General features: G+C 38.0%; 3 protein-coding genes across 3 annotated transcripts in view; all 3 read right to left on the bottom strand.

Annotated features, from left to right (window-relative positions):
- Positions 1–15,424, bottom strand: part of LOC309493662 (NACHT, LRR and PYD domains-containing protein 3-like) — a 52,819-nt gene extending 37,395 nt beyond the window's left edge. Inside the window, exons 1-2 of the mRNA XM_082162848.1 lie at positions 13,650–15,424; positions 13,351–13,524 (exon numbers count right to left, since the gene is read on the bottom strand). Of these exons, the coding sequence (XP_082018974.1) occupies positions 13,351–13,524; positions 13,650–15,385 (1,910 nt within the window). The 5' untranslated portion in view covers positions 15,386–15,424. The remainder of the gene's footprint in view (positions 1–13,350; positions 13,525–13,649) is intronic.
- LOC309493675 (protein NLRC3-like) overlaps positions 1–19,298 on the bottom strand; it is a gene marked incomplete at its 3' end in the record, with an annotated part of 62,355 nt that overhangs the window by 34,014 nt on the left and 9,043 nt on the right. Inside the window, exons 2-3 of the mRNA XM_082162865.1 lie at positions 15,696–15,818; positions 15,479–15,494 (exon numbers count right to left, since the gene is read on the bottom strand). Of these exons, the coding sequence (XP_082018991.1) occupies positions 15,479–15,494; positions 15,696–15,818 (139 nt within the window). The remainder of the gene's footprint in view (positions 1–15,478; positions 15,495–15,695; positions 15,819–19,298) is intronic.
- The window catches only part of LOC309493651 (NACHT, LRR and PYD domains-containing protein 3-like), a 78,160-nt gene continuing 68,779 nt past the window's right edge, over positions 9,918–19,298 (bottom strand). The window contains exons 7-8 of the mRNA XM_082162837.1: positions 11,756–11,802; positions 9,918–11,681 (exon numbers count right to left, since the gene is read on the bottom strand). Coding sequence (XP_082018963.1) covers positions 11,146–11,681; positions 11,756–11,802 — 583 coding nt within the window. The 3' untranslated portion in view covers positions 9,918–11,145. The remainder of the gene's footprint in view (positions 11,682–11,755; positions 11,803–19,298) is intronic.

Below are 19,298 nucleotides of genomic sequence, written 5' to 3'. Positions count from 1 at the left end.
ACTGTCCATCTGTTAAAATGGCGAATATATCAGATGTAAGTAGTCTACCGCTTGGTGCAGGTGAGGACACATTTGAGCTTCACGCACTGCAGTCTGAGCTGGAAGCTGTTGAGAAACAGATCCACAACCTTTTATTGAGACAGGCCGAGCTGAGAGACCGGTGTTTGGCTCTTGAAACATCACGCGCCGATGCACACAAATCAGTGTTTAACGTTACTAACCCGCTGACTCCGACCGCGTCTACTCCATGCGTTCCTCAGCATCGGTCGAAATCAGCCATGGTCTCGTTCACTCCGGCTCCAACACGCCACCACGAAGCCTGGGTGGTTCCACAGCGGAAGACGCGAGTCAGGTTTAGACCAAGACTTTCTCCGACCCTCCCGGTTTTCGAGTTATCGACACAAAACCGCTTCTCCCCTCTACGCGAAACAGAACGCGATGCTGTGATCATCGGCGATTCCATCGTTCGGCATGTACACGCTACGTTAGGTAAAAGTAAGGTGCAAAGTCACTGCTTTCCTGGTGCTCGTGTTTCTGAAATCGCTGCTCGCGTTCCCGAGATTCTGAACGGTGACAAGCGCGTCGGAACTGTGGTCCTGCACGCGGGAGTGAACGACATCAGGCTGCGCCAGACGGAGATTCTGAAGAAAGACTTCAGGAATCTAATCGATACGGTACGCAGCACATCGCCTGAAACAACGATCATTGTGTCAGGACCGCTTCCCACGTACCGACTAGGGCATGAAAAGTTCAGCAGATTATTTGCGCTAAATGAATGGTTAATGTCATGGTGCAAAGAGCAGAAACTGCTCTTTGTAAATAATTGGAATCTGTTTTGGGAGCGTCCTAGGCTTTTCCGTGCTGATGGCTTACACCCAAGCAGATTCGGAGCGGATCTTCTGTCAGATAACATCTCCAAAATGTTAAATACCCTTTGACTAGTAACCAAAAGTCCAAATCATAGTCTCTGCTGCACCAATTCAACTGATATAAATACTAGTGTAGAACATTGCATAGAAACCGTGTCTATTCCTCGTTTAGTGAGATCAAATAATAAATCTAATGCAGGATCTAGGAAAAATCGAATTGTTATTAAAACAGAAAATGTTGCTATTAGTAAACAAAAACTATTTCTAAAGCTAGGTCTTCTAAACATTAGATCACTCACACCTAAGGCAGTTATTGTAAATGAAATAGTCACAGATAATAGCTTCGATATACTTTGCCTTACTGAAACCTGGCTTAAACCAAATGATTATTTCGGTATTAATGAGTCTACTCCTCCTGGATACTGTTATAAGCATGAGCCCCGTCTGATTGGTCGTGGCGGAGGTGTTGCAACCATTTATAAAGATATTCTAAATGTTACCCAGAAAACGGGTTATAAGTTTATTTCATTTGAAGTACTTGTACTAAATGTTACGCTCTTAGATGTTAGAAAAACATCCCTATTATCTCTAGCCTTGGCTACCGTATATAGACCGCCAGGGCCTTACGCTGATTTCCTAAAAGAGTTTGCAGATTTTCTCTCAGACCTATTAGTCAATGTCGATAAAGCACTAATTGTTGGAGATTTTAACATACACGTAGATAATCCAAATGATGCGTTAGGAGCTGCGTTTACAGATTTATTAAATTCATTTGGGGTCAAGCAAAACGTCACCGGACCAACACATCGTCTTAATCATACACTCGATTTAATTATATCACATGGAACCGATCCAACCGATATAGATATCATTCCACAAAGTGATGAAGTCACTGATCACTACATGGTAACTTGCATATTACGTACTGCTGTAATATGTCATTCGGCGTCGCGTTATCAACCAGGCAGAACAATCCTCCCATCCACCATAGATAATTTCTCAAATTGCTTATCTAATCTGTCTCAGCTGCTGCCTGAACCCAAACAAACAGATGAACTAGAAGAACTAACTAGCACTATGAGCACCATTCTCTCTAGAACATTGGATGTGGTTGCACCTATTAAATTAAAAAAGGTCAGAGAGAAAAATAAAGGACCATGGTATAACAATACTACGCATGTTTTAAAGAGAGAAACGCGTATTTTAGAGCGTAAATGGAAACAAACTAATTTAGAGGTCTTTAGAATCGCGTGGAAAGACAGTATGTCACGTTATAAAAAGGCCCTAAAAGCGGCCAGGGCTGAGCACCTCCGCAAACTAATAGAAAACAACCAAAACAATCCAAGGTTTTTATTTAACACCGTGGCTAGACTAACAAATAAACAGACGTCACCCGAACAAAATATCTTGTTACAGTTCAGTAGTAATGATTTCATGAACTTCTTCACTGAGAAAATAGAAAGCATCAGAACCACAATTGTAAACGTTCAATCTTCAATCGCGCCTTATAATTCAGCTTCAATTATCACCCCGAAAGAACAATTACAGTGCTTTGCAACTATAGAACAAAAAGAGTTAAATAAACTTATCACTTCATCTAAAACAACAACATGTTTATTAGATCCTATACCAACTAAACTACTGAAAGAAGTGTTACCTGTAGTGGAAGATCCTCTCCTCAATATTATTAACTCGTCTTTATCTTTAGGTCATGTTCCAAGAACATTTAAACTGGCAGTTATAAAACCTCTCATTAAGAAACCACAATTAGATCATAATAATCTAGCAAATTATAGACCCATTTCAAATCTTCCATTTATGTCTAAAATATTAGAAAAAGTGGTGTCCGCTCAACTGGGCTCTTTCTTGCAACAAAATGAGATCTATGAAAAGTTTCAGTCTGGATTCAGACCGCATCATAGCACTGAAACTGCGCTCGTTAAAATCACAAATGATTTACTTTTAGCTTCTGACCAAGGCTGTATCTCAATACTAGTTTTACTTGATCTTAGTGCTGCGTTCGATACTATAGATCATACATTACTCTTAGATCGACTACAAAATTATACTGGTGTTCAAGGACAAGCACTAAGCTGGTTCAAATCATACCTATCTGACCGCTACCATTTTGTCTATTTAAATGGAGAAAAATCGATCATAACTCCAGTAAACTATGGAGTGCCGCAGGGATCTGTATTAGGCCCTCTGTTATTTTCAATATATATGATGCCACTTGGAAATATTATAAGGAAACATGGAATTAGTTTCCATTGTTATGCTGATGACACTCAAATATATATTTCATCACGGCCGGATGAAAACGCAAAATTTTCCAAATTGACAGAGTGTGTTAAAGATATAAAAGATTGGATGACCCGTAATTTTCTTTTATTAAATCCAGACAAGACAGAGGTAATACTTATCGGTTCAAAAAACCGCCCACAAAACCTCACACAATACAACTTTAACATCATAGGATGTCCTGTTACTTTATCCTCTACAGTAAAAGACCTGGGTGTCATACTCGATTGCAACCTGTCTTTTGAAAATCATATTTCATATGTTACAAAAACAGCATTTTTCCACCTTAGAAACATTGCTAAGCTACGTAATATGCTATCAGTTTCTGATGCAGAAAAGTTAGTTCATGCATTCATGACCTCGAGACTGGATTACTGTAATGCTTTACTAGCTGGTTGTCCTGCATCCTCAATAAACAAGCTACAGTTAGTCCAAAATGCCGCCGCTAGAGTTCTTACTAGATCAAGAAAATATGATCATATAACACCGATTTTATCATCACTGCATTGGTTACCTATAAAGTTCCGTATTAATTACAAGGTATTGCTACTGACCTATAAAGCCCTAAACGGCTTAGCTCCAGTCTATTTAACGGATCTTTTATCACCCTATAATCCATCGCGCTCTTTAAGATCACTAAATTCAAGGCTTTTGGTCATACCTAGGATATCCAGAACCACCAAAGGAGGGAGAGCATTCTCACATTTGGCTCCAAAACTCTGGAATAGTCTTCCTGATACTGTTCGTTGCTCAGACTCGCTCTCCCAGTTTAAAACTAGATTAAAGTCGCATCTCTTCAGCCAGGCATTCATATAATCCTACAGTTCAAACTACAATCCGGCCTCTAGCTCATAAATGCCAGAGGAGAACTGGCCCCCGACTGAGCCTGGGTTCTCCCAAGGTTTTTTTTTCTCCATTAGGTCACCTGATGGAGTTTTAGGACACCATTAGGTCACTTGATGAAGTTTTTCGGTTCCTTGCCACTGTTGCCTTTGGCTTGCTCAGTTGGGGATATTTTGGGGATATTTAATTTAATTTTATCAATCAATAAATTCCTCTTGAAACAAACTTTGTTGTATTATTTTAATTTAATACTGTGAAGCTGCTTTGATACAATCTGTATTGTGAAAAGCGCTATACAAATAAACTTGACTTGACTTGACTTGACAAATCACGGCACGTATCAAAATATGTCTATTTCAGCAGATAGGTAAAAAACTGTTCTTATTTAAAAAAGAAATGTTCTTACCATCTGGAATAGATCGGACAAGCCCCCATTTGTAAGAAATGAATTCCTCCAAACGATTAGTGCCTTTTTATCTCCGTCCTTTATTTGGTGTAATGAATGAATAAAACAAAAAGAAAAGAAAAGACCAGCCTGGGAAGCTCAGAAAATAGCTTAGCTTCCCATTGTTCTAGACAAAGAATATATACTGAAAATGTATAGGGAGTATCACCATCTCAACCAATGAGAACATACATGACATCATAAGTATCATATATACTGTTGTATAAGATATCTATACATGGTCAATATCCGATCAGATCTCCTTCCTTGCCTTGTGGTCCAAAAGGCTTTGGTCATACACAATACATAGAAAAGAATAGAACCCTTTCTCCCCCCTTCTACAATGGGGTGCTTCTTAATATGAAACAGATGTTTAACTTACATAAATGTTTGAATTACATAAATGCAAAGGAATGTGCAGGCAGGACATGTTTTCTCCTAGAGAGAGCTGAGATAAGAAAATTATATTTCTAACAGGCCTGTTTTAAAAAGATCTGTTTTGGAGTGTACCACCTTAAATGTTAATGAGCTGCATATCCCCGCCCTGCTGCTGGACCCAGATGATGAAGAGACACGAATGAGAATGGACTAAACGTCTCGGAATGGTTATTTGATACATTTATGTACTTACAAAGTTTTAATCGCGTCCCCTTTGCAATTATGGATGTGCAACACACACACACACACACACACACACACGAACTGTGATAACGTTAGCGCAATTTTTTTAAACTACACACACACACACACACACACACACACACACACACACACACACAAATACTGTGATAACGTTTGCTAAGTACAAACGATTTATTAATTTTTTTCTTAAGGGGAGGGAGATAGACGTTTATATACTGTCTATGGAGATAGAGCAGACCTTAATTTATTTACATTTGTAATCGCTGCAAAAAATGATAGCCTACGTGACATAAAACTGTCTGACGTTGTTTGTTGAGACATCTATGATGACGACAATAAATAGCTTTAGACGCATTTGTTGTTGAACTGGCTGACATCGATTGAAATGACTATTTGCTCAAAAATCATAAAATACACTTACTTCTGGAGGTGACGTTGAATCGCGAACTGTAGGCAAGATGATTAACTTTGACCCTCGTTCACTAAACAGTCAGTCAGAAAATGAAGGAAGTTTAAGTGGCGCCGTTTCTTCATAAATAAAATCCATCCGCTGCGTTTTCAGTGGCTCTGATGTCAGTGAAGACTACTATGTCCATTCTTAAATTCCACAACAGAACACCTAAGTTACACTTCTTATGAGACATTACACACCGGCTGTCGTTGAAACAATGGAGGATGCAGATCACCGAGGGCGGGGTCTATGCCAAAACCAGACTGTCAATCAAACCGCGTCGGTGGGGCTTAGCGCATTTCTACGTCACAGTGAGGGAAATCTAGAACAGGGCGTTCTGAGACAGTGCTTGTGATTTATTGAGATAGTAAAAAAACTACTGGGTGGATTTTTATCATTCTAGGGTGGTTTTGCTCACACACTGCCAACACACATTTATGTTCAAACACCATGTAAAAGTGAATTTTGCATAATAGGTGCCCTTTAATGTAAGCTATGATTAGCGATGCTAGCGTTTAATAGGCGTTCCCTCTCGGGAGCAGGTAGAGTGTTGCGCATGTGCATTTTTTCAAAAAGTGGAGAGGGCGGTTCTTTTCTAAAATTTGGGAAAATCCTCCGCTATACCTTTAAGCTATGTCATGATCGAGTGTAGGAACCCATAACCCAGTTACAGATTATTTCCACATTGCATAGTTGACGATTACATAGACAGTATATAAAGACGATTACCGCAATTCACTAGAAATATAATGAGAGACGTTTGTAAACCATGTTTTCCGCCAAAATAAAAGCTTGATGCAGTTTGCGTCAAAATAAAAGATCATGTACTTATCTCTTTCAAGTATAGAAATTGGTACAAAACTAATTATGAAAGTTTCCTTTATTTTTTTGTGCATTTGTTTTACAAAATATGGCTATTACTGTCATTGGATTAATATTATAACTATTATTATGTAGTAGGTGTAATGTAAATAGACACTGTAACTAAAAGAGGTTTGAATTTTTCGTTTAATTTGTACACTGAATATGGGTTGGAGCTTTTAATTTTGAACTCTCAAAGTGCACCAGATTGATGAATTTAACATTAAAATGCACAACATTTTCTCACGGGGGGGCATGCCCCCGGACCCCCCTAGAAGAACCAAGGTCCACCCACCACAGTTTTACCAAAAATCCTGTGAGAAACACTGGTATTGCTATGCCATTGCAGCTTATAGCTTGTTTTAGGATTCATCCCTGTGGAGTATAGTTCAACTCTATTAATTAATAAATGTCAAATTTTCACTCGTTCCTATACTCACTCATTACATGGCATTAGTGGTTTTAAGGAATAGGAGTTGGTATGCATATAATTAAGGGCGTGCAAAGATGGGTGGTGTTTATGATCATATAGTGGGCCAGTCTGGGCCAAAATGCCCGGGCCGATTTTTTGTCCCAGTCCAGCCCTGGTTCGGGTAGTAACCCGAGCACAAAAAGAACTACAAAATTCGACTGCTTTACGGCATACGTCACTTCCCCCACCACTTCCTCAAATTTGGAGGTGAGCGTTTATATACTGTCTATGGACATGAGAGGCCAACCAGCGTTTGTTTTCGGCTTTCGTGCGTATGTTTTTGTCATGGGGGCTGTTTACACCTGGCCACTTCATGCGTTTTCTCAGATCGGATAGCTATCTGATCGTGAAAAGTCCAGGTGTAAATGTCCTCCGAAACGCATTCAAGACGGATTTGAATCCGATCGCTCAAACCACTTCAGGAGGAGGTATGTGCCGCATTCCAGACGAAACTGGACAAGTGTAAATGCATCTGGTTGTTGAAACCACATAGGGCCTATGTAAATTGTACTCCTCCCAAAAATGTTAAAAAAATAAATAAAAAAACGTGTGAGAGTGTGTTATAGTCTATATGTTATTGCCAGATATGACAACGCTACTGGAACACGCATTACCGCAGCTGAGCATCGATTCATCAAGCCAACGTGCAAACTATCGCAAATCAAAGTGAAAGTAAGTCGCAGACGCTTAACACACAATCTTCATCATTAAAAGTAAAGAAACGAAATGATCTTACCAGGGCTGTTACTGCTCTCTCTTATTGCGGTCTTTGATTTTTAAATTTTAGCTGATGATCAATAAAATTCAGCTCATATCTGTTGCTTTCGGTGACGTGCACTCTATTAAATCTGCATATAGCGCGAGAATTGAAGATCGGATTTAAATCCGTTTCGCAAAAACACATTTATGTGACCAGGTGTAAATGGAATCGTTTTGATAAATCAGAAATCCGATCTGAGAAAACGCATGAAGTGGCCAGTAAATAAATCTCTTATTTGTAAACTTGTTTGCATTCTACAGCATGTTGTATGTTGTTGCGCTTGCTTGTAGTATGTCATTTTTTTACATGCTGTTCATTCATCCATTGCTGATAATTAGACCAGTCCAATAATTTCCATATATGTCTAGCTAGCTTTCGATTATCAGAGCTGTTAACAGACTTGCTAACAAACACTCGTTTCTCTTACGTGTTTTTTGCGCTATGTTTTATTGCCTAGCTTGCCTCACAAACTAGTTTGCCAGCTGAACTCAGGTGTTGTGAGGTGTATTTATCACATAGTCCTGAGGGATATCAGACGACGCTGTTGACGTTGATTATTGCGATTATCATGAGAACAGTTTTCAATATCTCACATAAACATAAATAAGTGTGTGTGTGTGTGTGTGTGTGTGTGGGGGGGTGGGGGGGGGGGGGGTTTCTCCACAGTGTGCCTTTAACTTACCCTAGATTTATCCCCACAGGTATCACTTCGTACAGAAATAGTATCAAAGGATCTTTTTTTGTCAACTACATCATGGAGGTGTTCTGTGAAAGGGCTCATAATGATGACATCATGGAACTGTTCAGGAAGGTAAATAAAGAAAATTTTAATTGGTTTACTTCTCCAATGTTTTGATTTTCATTTTTGATTTTTTAAAGTACAGTACAGTTTTTTCACTTTCAAATTGTTTTGGTTTTTTTTTTTTTAGGTCAGCTCACGCATGGATAACGACCCACGTTTCACATGGCATTGCAAAGTATTGCCATGTATAGAAAGAGTCACGCTTACAAAAAAATTCTACCTGTTCCCTGGACTTTGAGTATGTGCAGGTTCAATCAAAATCACACTTTTATGGCACTCTTTAACTCGACATCTAAACAAAAAAAGTATAAATATAAAATTAAAAAAAAGAGTGTGTGCTCTAAAGAAATGTGCTCTAAATTTGTTTCTGAAATGAAACATTTAAAGTAGGTAAAAGGAATACTGAGCTCAAGACATAAATCTGTGCTGACATTTATTAATTTATATATAACCTAATTCGTCATTTTTATATATCATTCTTTTTTTTTTTTTTTACTTGATCCCATTTAATGAAATTTCATCATATACTTTTCTATTACCATTTTACTGTATTAACGACATAACCGATTAATAAGTTGTCGTCTCCACCCATGTCCATGAAATGGAGACAATGTGCAGTCAATTTCCCACCCACTTAGTTATGAGAACATTTACAAATCTTTGATAAAAATGCAAATGAATCAATAAATCTTTTCTAATTTGTTGCCATCACTGTCTCTTGCCTGCTTATCCTTCTGCATTTGGTTGAAGCCTGAGTTAACTCACACTGAAGTTCTGTTCATATGTTGGCTTATTTGAAGTGAAATCTTGCCATGCCATCATATGGTTGAGTTTGGCTTCATGGCACACATGTAGCCGCTTCCCCGCTCAAATAAAGTGAAGGTAGATGTTATAGACACGTTATGGCTGCTCTGTGCCTGCTCAAAGTTATATGTAAAGGGTCTAGAATTGCTCCTGAAGGCTGGAAAAAGGTCTGGCTATGCGAGAAAATAAAACTAGTTAAGGCTATTTCAGCAGCTGTGAATAAATAATGCAGAATTGAATTGAGTTCATTTGTTTTGACAATAAAATAATGTTTATTTCTATGGTTTTAAACTCATAAGAGCAGAAGCCTGTTTATGTTATACATTGTAACAAAGAACGTATGAATTTATCACAAAATAGACAGCATTTAAATACCCAATGTTTTAGCTTGAATGTCCGTAATTTTCTTTTTTCATTGACTTTTGACCCCCGTCCAGCAGCAGAGACTCCAACAACACATCCATTCAGGACATGAGAGAGGAACCAATGAAGAACGAAAACAGACTGAGAATCAGAAAGACACATGAAATAGAGGAGAGCAGACAGTGTGTGAGTGTGTGACGTCTGCTTTAAACACACACTAATCACTGCATCATCTCAATGTTTATTGTCTGAATCTCTCAGTCCTCAATCTGAACTTTACAGATGTAACATCACACACAGTCCATTCATAATGTGCAAAGATTTATTGAACCAAACCAGTAACAGTGCTACACTGTACAGATGTTAAATTACAGAGTCATTTTCACCTGATCTGATGCTTAGAAGTTACTAAGATTCATTCATATTAATTTATATTTTTTTGCAATTTATTTGGACTTGAATAAACCAATTTTAAGTTTTCAAAAACACAGAAAAAAGTAATTAAGAGATATAAAAGAGGTAACTATAAAGTGTAACAAGTCAAGGTTGAACCAAATCAAAGACAAACATTTGAATTACTCAGAATTGTAGTTTTGGCATACTTTTGCAAAGACAATAGTGTTAAACACAGAGTGAGGTAAAACTTACAGCAAAACCATAAAATGGATCTTTCCGGACAATCCAGCAGGATGAAACTGAGACTGAGGATCCTCTGAAACTGTGACAAAATCTACAGTAGCTTTATGAGATCAAATGAAGAACCAGAGTGTTTCTACAGACCATCATCTCTGACTCCCTGAAATCTCCACTGACTCACACAATAACAGTTAATTAACCCTTCAGTGAAGGAGTGACAAATCAGGACAGCAAAAAAAAATTCAAAAGTTATGAAATGTTAAATAATTCATATATATATATATATATATATATATATATATAACAATAAATGTTATGTATTTAAATAAAACATAAAAAACAGCTTGACTACTGTTGTGTGTTTATGAAATGATAATTGACCCTATGTAGACACCGCAAACACCATAGAGTTTGTAGTAGTGCTATAAAAAACAGCAAGCATCTGGTTTATCTTACTGCCACCTCTCATGTATTTCTTAGAAAATATAAAGGAAATATATAACGATTACCTCAAATGGATTAACCTAATCTTTCCTGTTTGACAGAGGGTGTAAGTCTGTGTTAGCCAATCAAAACTGCTAAGTATGATCGATATAGTTTACAGAACTATTGGCATATTTACAAAATATTCTGATAGGTCCAGTAATTTATTCATATAAGCAAATCTGACCAATCACATCTCTTATTAGCACTGTGGAGGTTGGCCTTCATAGCCCATTGAAGAGGAGCCTTCCTGTACACTTTATGTAGAATTTGTTGGATTCCGTCATTTGTCACAATTGTGACTTTTTATCTCCTTATTCTGACTTTATTTCAGATAATTGTGAATTTATATGTCATGATGTGACTTAAAATGTGTTTCCATATGTGTCTTTTTGGTTCATCACAGGAGGCTGTTAAATCTGACAAAGAGACACTGAAGAATCATTATAAACTCTAAATCCAGCATAGAGGGGTTCAGTGAATGTGGTGTTGAATGTGTATAAGTGTGTGAGTGTGTGTGTGTGTGTGTCAGAGACCCTGTAGAAGGACAGAGTGCCGGCCGACACGTCCACATACACTCCTACTCTGTTAGAACAAGATGGAGGGACAGGAATGTTCTTTCTTTTACTATTGTGCCAGACAGAGTAATTATCATCACAACAGTAAAGATTCCAGGACTTTTCATTGTGTCCAAACTGACATTCACTCCCTCCTCTCTTGTTGATTCCTTTATATGCCACTGCTACATGACCCCATCCAGTCCATTCAGCCTCCCAGTAACAGCGTCCAGTCAGACTCTCTCGACACAGAACCTGCTCCTGGAGCTCAAATCTCTCTGGATGATCAGGATACGGCTGCTGCTCTTTCACATATGTTGTTTTTTTGTTCCCATCAGACAGAGAGAGACGAGTGTGTGCTGTGTTTGGATCCAGAGTGAGATCACAAGCATCTGAACACAGAAAGACAGATCAGAACAGCTGTGGCATTAAGAATGCAGAGGTTTGCATGTGTGTGAGGACTCACATTTCCGCAGTCCTGGTGTGATCCATAAATTTCCTCCATGATCCAAACTGAGAAGAGAGAAAAACAAATAATGTGTAAAGGTGCAGTATGTACTATTGGCTGCTAGCTGTTGTAATGGGTACTGCAGTCCATATTCAAAATATTGGAGAGAGTTGTTTCTCCCACCCCGTCCTCAGAATTGACGCACACACGATTTGCTAGATTGAGAAACGCAACAGGAATGAGGGCGCATGACAATGGAAAGCGATACATTTCATGTTCCTTTCATGAGCCTTACATTGCAAGTTTATCAGCTAATGTAATAATTTGCAATGTTTTTACTGCTGAGGCTTTTTAGGTTGAGTAAAATTTGCAATCTTTGACCCAGTTGTTTGCTGGCTGCAATACGCTGTGTTTTCCACCAACTGGCAACCCGTGTTTCGAAATACTATTGGGCAAATTTGCAGTGTAATGGGATCACACAGACCAAAACAAAAACAGACATTCAGCCCCAGAAAGCACATTTAAAAGTAGAATAACTGACTGAAGCATTGTTTTTTCGTAGAAACTAGTAGTTGAACTTATGTTTCTTATATTTAGGCCCCAATATATTCTTCGCTTAGGAGTAAAAATACTTTTGAAATAGTAAATATGTGGTAAACAACCAAAAATGTCAGCTGTGAAAGGACAGACTAAACAGAAGAAATGAACCGGAGAAGATTTCCATGTAAAAAAAAAAAGAGCCTCAGAGCCACAACTACCTATTACATAAACGCCACGGACCAATGGTAGTAGTTCGAAGGTGTTTACCAGACTTTTCTGACTTTTGTTTTTAGCTTTTCAAGAAAGTATATGAATTTGCTTTCAGTATTTACTAATGTCCTGCAGTTCAGCTCCAACCACAATCAAACACACCTGATCCAGCTAATCAAGTTTACATGAAAATGACAGGCAGGTTTGTGAAGTCAAGGGGTTAGAACAGAAGTCTGCAGGAAGGTAGACCTCCAGGAGCAGGGCTGACACTGATTCATTGTGCACTTTATGAACATTCTGCAGATTTTATCTGAAGTCAGTAACTACACTCGCTTCTTATATAGTGAAAAAATAAAACTGTAGTGTAGTATTTTTTAAAAAAGCTGAATTAAATTAAAACCTCTAGTTTTACACCTCTAAAGTTGGATATAACAGATTCAAAATGTTGTTCTTACATGAGGTTTATGGATTTTTCTGTATTAAATCAGAGAGTCAGCAAAAAAATAATGGGAGCACAACATTTCATAAAACATTATCTTAACAAAATATTCCTATTTTGAAACATATGATTCATAACTAGCCCACATACTTGAGTATCTGCAGTTTGTAGTTTGGATCATTCAGTTTGTCGTTGAGCAGCTGAACTCCTGATTCTCCTGGGTGATTGTAGCTCAGATCCAGCTCTCTCAGGTGTGAGGGGTTTGAACTCAGAGCTGAAGACACATAACCACAGCCTTTCTCTGTCACCATACAGCCAGACAACCTACAGATACACACACAGTCAGATCATCAACAAACACACATCAAAATTGCGACCGGCTGAGTGTATATACAGTATATATCCCTTCTATGCTCTAACACACCTCAGTATCTCCAGCTGACAGTTTGGACTCTTTAGTCCATCAGAGAGCAGCTTCACTCCTGAATCATACAGGTCATTGTTACTCAGGTTCAGCTCTCTCAGGAACGAGTTTGAAGATTGAAGGGCGGATGCCACAATTTTACAGGACTGGCAACTGAGATTACAGCCAGCAAGACTAAAAGAGAGCAGAACACAATTTTCTGTCTGTAAATTATCTAACAGTTAAAATGTATTTGACTGAAGTTATATAAAAATATTAAGTAACTTGAATGAGTATTCAAGAGAGATAAAAACACTCGCAGAGCTTTAGTGCAGTTGATCACAGCTGGTATCAGTCTTCTTCTCCCCTCATCTGATGTGTTGTATTTCTTGAGGTCCAGCTCATCCAGCACCTCCTCTGACATCTGAAGCATGTAGGCGATTGTTGAGCAGTGAGCAGGAGAGAGTTTCTTCTCTGAGTGTTTGTCTGATTTCAAAAACTCCTGAATCTCTCTCGACAGAGTCTGATCTTTGACTTCCAGCAGACAGAGGAACAGATTGATGGATCTTTCAGCGGAGAGTCCATGTCCATCTTTGAGCTTCTCTTTAATGTACTGTGAGGTTTCTCTGATGCTCTCTGAGCTGTTCTCTGTGTGTGTCAGTAGATCCTGTAAGAGTCTCTGATTGGACTCCAGTGAGACGCCAAGCAGGAACCGCAGACACAGATCCAGGTGTCCATTCTTACTCTTAAGGGCTTTATTGACTGTTTCCCTATGCAGACAATGAACTACATCCAAAAACTTGGATGTGTCGACATTTTTCATTACATACAAGTAAAACAAATAGAAAGCAGCAAGAAACTCCTGGATGCTCAGATGAATGAAACTGTAGACTTTCCTCTGATGAATCACAGATTCCTCCTTAAAGATCTCAGTGCAAATCCCAGAATACACTGAGGCGTCAGTGACGTCTATGCCGCTCTCTCTCAGGTCCTCCTCATAGAACATCACATTGCCCTTCATCAGCTGTTTGAAAGCCACTTCAGCAAGTTTCACAATCACTTCTCTGTTGGACTTCAGGAGTTTCTCTGGATCTTTCTCTTCATACTTCTGATTCCTCATGTTGATCTGAATCAGCAGGAAGTGGATGTACATTTCAGTCAGAGTTTGAGGGATTTCTGCACTCAGATCTTCTTCCAGGAGCTTTTGAAGCACAGTGGACGAGATCCAGCAGAATACGGGTATGTGACACATGATGTGGAGGCTTCTTGCTCTTTTGATGTGTGAGATGATTCTCCTGGCTTGATGCTCGTCACCGATTCTCTTCCTGAAATATTCCTCCTTCTGAGGCTCATTGAACCCCTGAATTTCTGTCAGATGGTTGATGTATTTGGACGGGATCTGATTGGCTGCTGCTGGTCTGGAGGTGATCCAGATGAGAGCAGAGGAAAGCAGCTCTCCTTTCATGAGGTTTGACATCAACACACCCACTGATGAAGTCTGAGTCACATCAGAAACTTTCTGAGTGTCTGAAAACAACAATGTGATTCTGCTTTCATCCAGACCATCAAAGATGAACACAACTTTACACTCCTCATAAATCTTTGAGTCCAGACCTTGAAGTTCAGGATGAAAGTCCAGCAGAAGTCTGTGAAGACTGTACTGATGATCTCGGATCAAGTTCAGCTCTCGAAATGGAAGCACAAACATGAAATCTACATCCTGATTGGCTTTTCCCTCGGCCCAGTCCAGAATGAACTTCTGCACAGAGATGGTTTTCCCGATTCCAGCGATGCCTTTAGTAAGAACAGTCTTGATTTGGTCTTTCTCCTCACATCCTGGTTCAGGTGAGGCTTTAAAGATGTCATTGCAGTCGATTGGAGTGTCTTGTGAGTGTTGTGTTGTGGCTGTTTTCTCCATCTGTAAAACCTCATGTTCTTCATTCACTCCTTCTCTCTCTCCCTCTATGACATAGAGCTGTGTGTATATCCTGTTCAGGAGGGTTTCATTCTCTTGGAGTTTGTTTCCTTCAAATAATCTTTCATACTTGTTCTTCATGCTGGTTTTGTGCAGGTCTTTGACTCTTTGCAGGTATCCAATCTCCAGTGCGTGTGTCTGCCAGTGCGTGTGTGTGTCAGATCTGATCAGCTCATGTATATCACACCTGCTGAAAAAATAAAAGAGCAGCAATTGCAGTGATTACAATGAGCATCAGAAATATCAATATATCAGTTACTGGATATGACTTTGGTGTCGCTTTTCAAGTTGCACCCTTGTGTTTTTTCATTGAGTTTCTTAAATTATTTTAAATGATCTTATTTATCTGAGATGCATAACAGTAAATTAGCCAGTTAATGTTTATACTAACAGAGGGTCAGATGTCACTGGTCCATCACTGAAAGTAAGGGGTTGAATCATGGAGTTGTTACTCTTCAGAGATACACCGCTGGGTTCTGGAGACTCTGATCTCAGTCTCTTCCTCCTGCGGATACTGACAAATAAAAACAGAATGTTAGAGCACTAGCTATTAGGGTTACCCAATATTCCGGTACTACAGTAGTATTGCGATACTAAAGCTTAAAAATATGGGCGATACCATTGTATTTTAAACGGTAGTATCGTCAATACGGTAGTACCGTAAGGAATGTTGTGTGTGGGGCAGGTACACTATTTAAAAAGTTAATATGAACATGCATGCCGGCAAATACATTTGTGCGATGCCTTTCTGCTGTGTCCTGTGTAGTAAATTCTGTGTAGAATTAGTGCCTTATGGAATGTTTCATTTAATTTTGCAATGAAATAAAGTTGCACTTTCACATAGTTGCTCGTGCTGCAGTTTATCAGAAGAAGGGGTCTGAAATTATTTAAAAATCAAGCATCACTTAATCAACATTCGATAATGGCACTAATCACAATATATGTTAAAATATATATTAAAATCATATTATAATGATTGGAATTTTTGATATACATGTTCTGCTCTCCAGTCAGGGTTGGACATATGTGGAAAGAAGATAGAAGATATGTGGGCAAAAATGCTCCTGATAGTTCAACAACGTGACATGAGCAAAAGTGCTGTTTTTATTTCATTGCTGAATGAATCTGTGTTTTTGAACAAATGGGGGCGGATCACTAATTCACTAAGCCATGCATATAAACAGTAATTTGCTTTGTTCCTTAATGATTCAGCTGTTTTGAACGAATCAGTTGAAGGATTCAGTGACTCAATCATTAAAACTTGCTGCCACCTATGGGCGGCTTTAGATTCCCATCTAAAAGTAGGCCAATTCATACGTTTTTTAACATTTCCTATTTCTAAATTCAGAATTTTATATTTAAAACATTAAATCATGCAATTGTAATTGCAATGTAAATGCATAAATACCACATCTAAATGTCACTTCATGCAGCCTCTGTGCTACAATGCATTACTAAGATTAATTATGTTTAAACTAATTTAATTCGATTGGTAACAATAGCCAATTATTAATTCAGAGGAAATCTGGTCTGTTTTGTCTTTGTTTGCATTTATGAAAGTTTGGTTCATTTTGTAGATTTGAATTCTAAACTAGATTAGTAAAGTTTGTAAACAAACTTAAAAGTTGGCTTGAGAAAGCTAGACCAGAAAGTTTTAACTAGTTTTAACAGCTAACACCGCAAGTTTTAAGGTTTACAGGTGGCAATTTTAAAAGATAGAATGTTCGATAGGCATACAGGCAGATAGACAGATATACATATAGATAGACAGACAGATTTTGTGTGTGTGTGTGTGTGTGTGTTTGCATGGATAATTTACATGAAATGTAATGTGTGTGCAATGTTTAAGCTGGCTCTCAGTTCAATAAAATAAACGTAATTTAGATTTTTTTCAACTAAGGTGAGCATGCTGTGATTTGTACTGTATTTGTAATTGTAAAAAAAAAAAAAAAAAAAACGGGAGTGGGAGGGAAAGGAGTCATTTTTCTGGGATAGGGACAGGACAGGATTTTATTTTTTATGATTCATATAATTAAAGGATTAGTTCACCTCAAAATGAAACGATCGGTCTATCGATTTACAAAAAATAAAAAAGTATATACTTTTTAACCACAATTGTTCGTCTTGTGCTGGTCTGCGAGGCGCCACACATTGCGTCATCATGTTGGAAAGGTTACGCGTCACGTCATCTTTCTAAGTTATTTGTCTGTGTACTCTGATTCAAAAAGGTAGGGAAGGGAGAAAAATTCCATCTCATTTTATCTTCCAACTTCAAAATCGTCCGACATCTTTGTTTTAATTTATTATTATTATTTTCTTCTTTTTTTTGTGACCTTTTCAACGTGATGACGTAATGACGTGTGGCGCGTCGCAGACTAGCACAAGATGAACAATTGTGGTTAAAAAGTATATATACATTTTTTAGAAAATGACTGATCTTTTTGCCAGATAAGACCCTATTCTTCAGCTGGGATCGTGCAGAGCCCTTTGAAACGGCATTGATTTGAACTTCAACATTCTGGTTGCCATTGAAGTCCGTTGTTTGGAGAAAAATCCTGAAATGTTTTCCTCAAAAAACTTAATTTCTTTTCCACTGAAGAAAGAAAGACATGGACATCTTGGATGGCAAGTAAATTACCAGGAAATTTTCATTTTGAGGTGAACTAATCCTTTAATACAGTTTATATGTGTTAACCCTCTGAGGTCTGAGCTGTTTTCTGGGCCTGGAGGTGTTCTGACATGCTCTGACATTTGTGTTTTTTTCTGTTACTAGTGACATTTTCATGGCTAAAGTCTAATTACACTGTATTCAGCACAAACTCTGCTACAATAATATATCAGCAGCATGTATGTATGTAAAAGTTTGTAGTTTTGAGATAATGACATTTATGCGTGGTTTGTGAAAATACAAAAAAAAATTGTCACTGAAATAAGGCCATGAAACCCATACTGATTATTTCTTCACAAGACTTTTGAAAATTGTATGACGTAGCCTAGAATATTTGCTCCAAAACTATGTGAAAATCACCCTGACTGCTCATTCAGATAAGACAATATATTAATTTAAAATTTCTATGACGTGTTTTGTGTGACAAAGCCATATTCGAAGAGGCGTGATCATCTCATGAATATGTAAGCTTTTAACACCTGAGAAAGACAAAGACACTCCCCTAACTGCCCTATTAGGAGCGATCAGGCCCTGTCATTCAGAGCAACCTTGCACAAAGAATTTAATAAAGAATGGCTTTTAGATTGTTTGGATTTATTTACAACACAACATAATCCAAAAATACAAATGACAAAAGAGCACATTGAAAACAATGATCCAAAGACAGAGACCTTTGTGCCATTCCTAAAAACATTGTACATACCATTTCCAAGGTGTTTGATTTTCACTTTACCATGTTCATGTACAGAGACTCATGTGAATGTTGAAGTCAGCAGGACTCAGTTGCATCTGGTCCCTGAAAGAAAAGAAAAAAGTGAACATACTGGTATCAAGAGAAACTAGGCCTGCACGATTTTGGGAATACATTTTAGATTTTTCTGGTTAAAATTGCTTTTTAAAATTCACAGAATACACACACACACACACACACACACACACACACACACACACACACACACAAATGTTTCCAACAATATATAATATAAAGAACACCATATTTGTTGTGCCTTGTAGGCATAAGCTATGTGCAGTACTGCATAAAATAATTTTATTTTACAAAGCAGCCTATAAATCTTCCAAAAGATTTCAGTAACAATGCTAGAGAAAAATATATTGATTATCTTATGTTACATCAAATGTTTCCATTCGTTATGATGATATGAAATGAGATAATAGTAAAAACATAAAGCCTAATGTTTGGTGCATTTTTCCTTTCAAACGCCATCGCGCTCCAAAATATTAAACATTATGGTTATACATATCTATGTTTGAGCAGATATCCACAAACAGTATTTAACAGTAAACACGGGTCTAAATAGTATAATA

Source organism: Leuciscus leuciscus (assembly GCF_965113295.1).
Source record: "Leuciscus leuciscus genome assembly, chromosome: 3".
Taxonomy (NCBI): Eukaryota; Metazoa; Chordata; class Actinopteri; order Cypriniformes; family Leuciscidae; genus Leuciscus; species Leuciscus leuciscus.
This window is presented reverse-complemented; position numbering and strand designations above follow the sequence as displayed.